At 32.4% G+C, this 7,231-nt stretch overlaps 1 protein-coding gene across 1 annotated transcript in view; it reads right to left on the reverse strand.

Annotated features, from left to right (window-relative positions):
- The window catches only part of LOC108741514 (polypeptide N-acetylgalactosaminyltransferase 2), a 28,531-nt gene extending 24,021 nt beyond the window's left edge, over window positions 1-4,510 (reverse strand). Inside the window, exon 1 of the mRNA XM_018476339.1 lies at window positions 3,950-4,510. Coding sequence (XP_018331841.1) covers window positions 3,950-4,039 — 90 coding nt within the window. The 5' untranslated portion in view covers window positions 4,040-4,510. The remainder of the gene's footprint in view (window positions 1-3,949) is intronic.
- Window positions 4,511-7,231: the final 2,721 nt, after the last annotated feature.

The following is a 7,231-nucleotide window of genomic DNA, read 5'->3' on the forward strand; positions in this document are numbered from 1 at the left end:
TCGCGATCCGCGTCTGGCAGTTTCGACAGAATACAGACCACTTCGAATTATTTTATTCGATTAAGCTAACATGCCTATCACGTTGAGGTTGGCTACGCCGGGATTTGTTTTCAGCAAGTAGATATCCACACAAGTAGACCTTGTTGGAGCATACGTAATCCTAAAATGTAGCATCGTGCTACAGATGACGTTTACTGCGCCATTTGTAGTATTTTCTAAAACGCACTGTTAAGACTGCAGGTAAAAGTTGCTCTGTGTTCTATCGAAGCTGCCTGCGACGCGCTGATGAGATCCAAAAAGATCGAAATCGCGATCCGCGTCTGGCAGATTCGACAGAATACAGACCACTTCGAATTATTTTATTCAATAAAAGCGTCACAACTTTTCCTGAAAATTGTAACTTCTGAGGAATAGACTCCTGATATGAAAACGAACTCATTTTATTACAGAAATTTTCACAAAACCCATTCCAAGAAACTGACCAAAACCTGGCCGTTGAGAGAGAAGGCTGTCTTACAAAGGTGACCATAATGACAGAGATTATTATTATATTACTTTCCTAGAAAGGATTATCAAATAATCTTTTACCATTTTAGTATTCCACATGGGTACAAAATAAATTATAGTTTTCAAGATTATCTTTTTTAAAAGTATACCTGGATGCTAAGAATAAATAAGCAATAACCACAATTTTACAAAAAACCCAACTTGTTATTGAGTGTTTATTTATTCGTTCTTTAATTTTACTTATTGGAAATAGGAGAGTCAACAACAATCTAAAATAAGCATTTGCCTTCATCATATTAAAAGCCTAACTAAAGGTTACCATTTTTAAAGATTCTAAACTATAATTCAAACTGTGTAATATTTAACATAGATGTTTAATATAAGAAAAAGAGAGTCAAATAAAGAGTGTTGGAGCAATTTCATTTGTTTTTTTTTTTAATATCTCAACTAATTATGTGATTTCAATGAGGTTATGTTCTATGGACTCGTAACTGATGGTTACTGTATTCGAAGAGTTTCCCGATCACCCTGTACATTTTTAGTTAGGTATTTCGGTTGAAGAGAAGCCGAATAATTTTTGCTACTCCACATTTCACATAATAATGTAACAACAGAAATACTGGAGTAACGGTACCTTTTATTCACGCGAAAACAATGATTATTATCTCAGTAGGCTCTCACTTCCGGTGTTTCATATTTCGTTTGTTACAGTTGCCATCATATCATCAGAACATAAAATTTTGAATGCAGAAAATAATTTAATTTAATGTTTCAAATACTATTGCTAATGCTATTAAAACAAAATCAAGGTAAATGTCAAAAAGACTATGACAATATAGTTGTCTTGCACCATTTTGAAAAGTTTGCGAAGATAGCAAAAGTAGCATTTTTTTCCTAATCAAACCTGATCTTGCTTTAAGTACACTGATGTTGATGCATCGATTAGGGATCCCAAATCCGTTAACTTCATAAATAAATAATTTGTGAAAATCCTCAAATAAAAGATACACTGTTAATATCCGCTAGAGCATTGAACTTATAATGTCTTGGCTGTAATTATAAGTTCACTAATGAGTTGTACATGGAAAGGAAATAATTTTGCGTGTGCCTGTAGGTATAACATGTTTAATATGTTTTTAATTTCTTCTCCTTATTGATAGTGTTCCCATGAATTCGCTTAAGTCCATTACAGTAAAAGCGTTTATTAGCCACCTATGTAGATTATTTACATGAATTATGTGCTTATAAAATGTTAATCAGTTGGTCACAAGGCAAACATAATGGACGAATATTAATTTAATATCTAATTTACTCTCCTACTTCCTCATCGTGCAGAATTGTTCCAGGTTTTAGATACATAGGTACGTCTTAAGCGATGGTGAAAGGGAAAATAGCACTACCACGACGTGAAGATGATTAGAACTACTTTTATTTTTTGGACTTTTGCCTCTCATCTTTGCCTTTCATTATTCGTTTACTGTAACGCACTTTCAAGACCGAACGTAGGTATATAGGTACTATATACATTTATATTTATTATGTAAGGTATGCATGAAATGGCCTACTATTACTATTACAATATAATGTGACCACTTTTGCAACGGTTAGATAACATGCTGTGTGTAATTTACGTGCTCATCAACTTTCTTAACTGAATCCTCTATGTTTATATCAAAATTGCATATTCTAAAAGAGGGAATACCCAACACCATATTAATTCTGAGTAAAGATCATTTTACACTAAGCCATTTGCTTCTGGAGATCCCTCTTTATAAATATTTATCAATAATCAACCATTATCTCAAAAAAAGTTCTTGGGATTATGAAGAAATGTGATAGGACTGGGGAAAATATTTTTGTTACCATTTCAGGCCTTAACTACTCAAGCGATCATCATTATATTTTGTACAGACATTGTCAGGGATACAGAAGAGGACATAGAGTACCTTTTATCCAGAAAAAAAGTACCGTTCCCGAAGGATAGAAAAATTAGTTTTATGTGGTCGTCGATGATCTTTGACATGTAATTAGGACATCAACGTTAGCAAAGCTGCTGGTAAAATCTGTAATAAAATTCTGTACATACATTGTCAAGGGTACAGAAAAAGACATAGCGTACCTTTTATCCAAAAAAAAAAGTACTGTTCCCGAGGGATAGACAAATAAGTTTTATGTGGTCGTCGATGATCTTTGACAAGTATTTAGGACATCAAGGCGAGCGAAGCTGCGGGGTAAAATCTATAAGAAAATTTTATACACACATTATTATGGGTGCAGAAAAGGACATGAGATACCATTTATCCTGAAAAAAAAATACTCTTCCCAAAGGACAGAAAAAATTACTTTTATGTGGTCGTCAATGATCTCTTACACGTATTTAGGACATCACGCAGAATTTCATTTAAAAATTCCAAACTAATAATATTTAATATCTTTTACTACTTCGTCGTAGGTAAGTATTTGTTTATTCATAGAACCTCCTGAAACTTTTTAGTTCAAGGTTCACGAAAAAAAAAAATCTCCATCAAAAAACTTAATCTACATATACTTGCATACGTGTGTATAACAAGAATAGATAAACCTTGACAGAGTGTATATCGTGTAATATAAAGAAATATTCCGGCGCTACACAAATTAAGAATAGAAAGTGGATGGCAGCGTGTGATTCTTGATGATATAATAATAACTTCTAGCAGGTAATCTGTATCCGTAATTTCAAGGAAAAGTATTCATTTAATCAAGTGACTGCGACCAAAATTCCTTCTGCTCCGATGTTATAGAATTGAACAAAACATTTACTACAACAGAATTAATATATATCAATATACTTCTTTTTATATTTTATTTCTTTGCCAATTAAAACGTCTGGCATATCAGAAACCATAAAAAATTGTTGCTATATTTATGGATGATTTGATTTAATAGCAATCCAGTCCAGAGCATGATTAAAAATAGTAAGATCTAAAACAGTTTAGCAACTTTATCTGATCACGAAATATTTGTGAATAGGTACAAATTTAAATTCTCATTACGAAAGATCCTGCTGCTGTTAAATAATATTAAATAGTAAAGATTAACTTATTTAAAATGGAAGTAATTTGTATCTATTTTGGCATTAAGTAAAAATTTTTTAAAAATAACGTACTTATGTGTGTATTTATGTATATTTAATATTTTGTATCTATTCTAGATAAATTATCGCGTAAAGTTTAGAGATGAAAGAGCATTTCTTTTGTATATTCGTAATCAAATTGTAATGTTCTGAAACTGAAACGCCACCCTTTGTGGGGTTGATATTGATTGGTTTCTGTACATAGACGTGTGAATAATCGTTGCCTTTTCAGGCTCAGCTGATTCGTTCAATTCAAAAAAATGAGAAACAAACTACCCTGATCGTCTGTTTTAAAGTAAATAATAAACCTGAAGATCGTTATTTTCAAACCTTAGAGTTCCCTGAAGATTGGAAGTAAAAAACGATAGCAAGCATCCACGCCGTCGAGAAAAGGCTGAGGATTTTGAGATTTCGACGCATAGTCCTGGCAGTATCAAGTCATTCATTCACGAAAATTTAACAATTAAAAAATGGAAAAAGAAAATAGTTTACAGTCTCACTCTCACACACACATGCACACACGTCGGTCAGCACATTTACACGAGTTTTCACGTCAGTCTAACGATAGTAGGTAATAGTAGAAAACCTATTCTAATAGTGCATCGTAACCAGCAGGCAGGCAGCAAAGTCCTGTCTGTCCCGGCGGCGGTCACTACCTGCGGATACTTTCGTACTGATTTTGTTTCTCGTCCATGTTTTGTTGGCGTCCGTGGATTCCACTCTTCGCTTTGCTGGAAGGGACCGAATCATGCTCTGCTTTCTCAATCTAACGCAACGTGTTGGAAAAAGATGGCAGAAAGCCGCACGAGACGATTATTGCAATGAACCGAGGGCGAAAGGCTGGTTCAGGCGCATGTGTCCTTTCTTCGGTAAAGCCCCTTCGTTCGATCACAGACTGCTCCTTGTTCTCTCTTCCTGTCGCTTACGAAATGGGAAATCGAATTGCCAAATTTCAGGACTCGAAACTGAAAAGTGAAGCAGTAATGAAACTGGAAGGACTACAGATCGGATATATCTGCAGGATTCAATGTTAAGGGAGAACTCATTTTCAGTACATAGCAAACTTTCACAAACATTTATTTAGTAGATATTAAATGATGTAACAATCATTTCCACATTTAAGTTATGAAGACTAAATCGTATGATGCGAAGCAATGGTCAAAATCCTTTCATTGACAACAATGAAAACAAAAAGCTTTTTAAATTCAAATAATTTTGTTTGAATTCCATTTGCGGCTACTCATCTTTACGAAGGCGTAGAAGAGACAAACATAATTTCGACATTCAATTCGAAATAACCTAACCTAACCCAATCCCAACTTTAGAATTTCTCGTCAACGTTCAACAATTCAAAGAATTATATATAGAAAGTTCACCCACATTATACTTTGCAAATACATGAAGCTAACAATCACTAAATAAGTGATTAGGTGAATGTTAGCAAAATGGTCCATTTTTCAAAAGGACGTGAAGATAAAAGAAGAGAAAGACGTTGTATTTGTTTATAAAAACGTGGAATAAAAATAAAAAAGTTCAAATTCCTAGGCAGCTAAATGTCAACGTAAAAGTTATTAGACCCAACTAAACACATCTCTTGACGAGTAAATGCCAAGGCTACTACAAGCAAAAGAGACAAACTTAACTTACAAAACTGCCGATCAACAAAAAAAATCATAAATTAGTTGTTTACCATTGAAAATCTACTTCAACTCGCATAAAAAATGTATATTTACTGTGAATAAATAAGTAAAAAAGAGTAAAAATAATGCAGATATAAATATAGATACTATGAAATCGTATCTCTATCGCAATTGTACATATTAATTAAAATGATAAAATAGTGCCTATGTAAAAAAAGCAATTGAAATTTGTCTTTGCTTTCTGAATATGTTGTATTAAGTTTAAACATGTTTAATAATCTAAGTGAAACGCGGAAAATTCAATCAATATAACGTTCCTTGTGTTGCCATCTAGCGTGAAAATCCAATTAACCTGCCATTATCACCAAGCAAATTGCATTTGAATTTTTTGTTTAAAAATAATTATATTTGTAGTATAATTGCACTGGAGAGTAGAGGTACAACGTAACTTTGTTATGAGATAAATAAAACACAACCGTTACCAACAAATATCAACTTTACTACACGAACACATTATGTACGTATGTATTATGCACTTTAAAACGTTCAACAAGTGCTTGCTTTACAGTTTGTTTCACATTTACAAACGTAAAGAAATTAAATGTTTTTTAAATAAAATTGTTAACGCTTCATTAAGAACAATGAATCTATGTATCTACCGAATAGACAATGAAGAAGAATTGATTATCCATAAAATAACATCCAACACGTTGAATTTTTAAAGTGCACATCAAAAAGGATGAAGGCCTACAATGGTCATAACAATGAATTGTAAATTGACGTATAATATGGAATTAGTATTTAATGATTGCAGAAAAATTACAAAAGATACGTTAAATACAATAAAGGCGATTATTTTGTAAAATTTCGTCCTCTTTTAATAAGCGGTTTAAAAGAAACCGTTTTTTGCTTTGCAATTATAACTAATGCTATTAAAACGTTTATTTAAAATATTGAGTAGTGTAGTAAGCCTGCATTGAATATCTAGGATGTTATCGTTAATTCAAAGTCTTTAATTAGAAGTCACCAGTTTTGAGGTATTCTTAATGGATAAAACAATTGGAAAGAAGTTGTCGGTCTAAATGTTTGCATTCGGGAGTATATTTGGTTGCATACATTCTAATAGCATTTGATAATTTCTGTTTTACATGCATGGTTGGTTGCATATAAATATTTAAAAATGCTAACGCTTAAGTTCTAATTTGGGCTGGCTTGGATTCACTTCAATTTTCAGATAAATATGTGCCACTTGAGCATTTTGATAATTTTAAAATACATTTACTTTTGCAGTTTTCGAGTAAATCAATCTATTAATACTAAGGCTTCATTCTTTTTTACTTTTAATTTACAAAATTGGAGTCCTCTTACTCCTTTCTGGCATTTCACCTTTCGCCGTTTTTCTACAATCTTTATCCGAAAAATGCAATTTCCATCTGGTTTTTCCATGACTAGGAGAAAGATGGACAACAAACCTACCTGCAGAACATTATTCTACAGTAATTTGTTTGAAAATTCTTGAGCAACCGTCAAAAACTTTTTCATCGGACTAGGACTTTTTAAGACTTGAAAAAACAAAAATAAAAGTAAGTCGCTCAACAATAAAACAAAATAATCTAATTAAAATAACGCTACTTACATAAAATTTGTAAAGTTACAAAATTTCAATAGCACACATATAACGTCATTCGATTGTAGCCGTTCATAGGCAGATGTTTTACGTAATATAACTAATCAGATTTAATTTATTCATTGTAATTTAACAACGGTGCTGTTTTTCCCCGAAATCGATTTTTCCCTGGAAATGTTGTGCATATACCTGTACCTATGTATATATTCACGTAAACGTGTAGAGTTGATAGCAACCGAATCGATATTATAATGAGAATTGAAGGGGCCTTAATAAAGAATATGTATGTACATATTTTAGTAGACTTTTTAACCGGTTAGTGCGACAATGTTACGGTGTATTTTG

This window comes from Agrilus planipennis, unplaced genomic scaffold, assembly GCF_000699045.2.
Source record: "Agrilus planipennis isolate EAB-ADULT unplaced genomic scaffold, Apla_2.0 scaffold212, whole genome shotgun sequence".
Lineage (NCBI taxonomy): Eukaryota > Metazoa > Arthropoda > Insecta > Coleoptera > Buprestidae > Agrilus > Agrilus planipennis.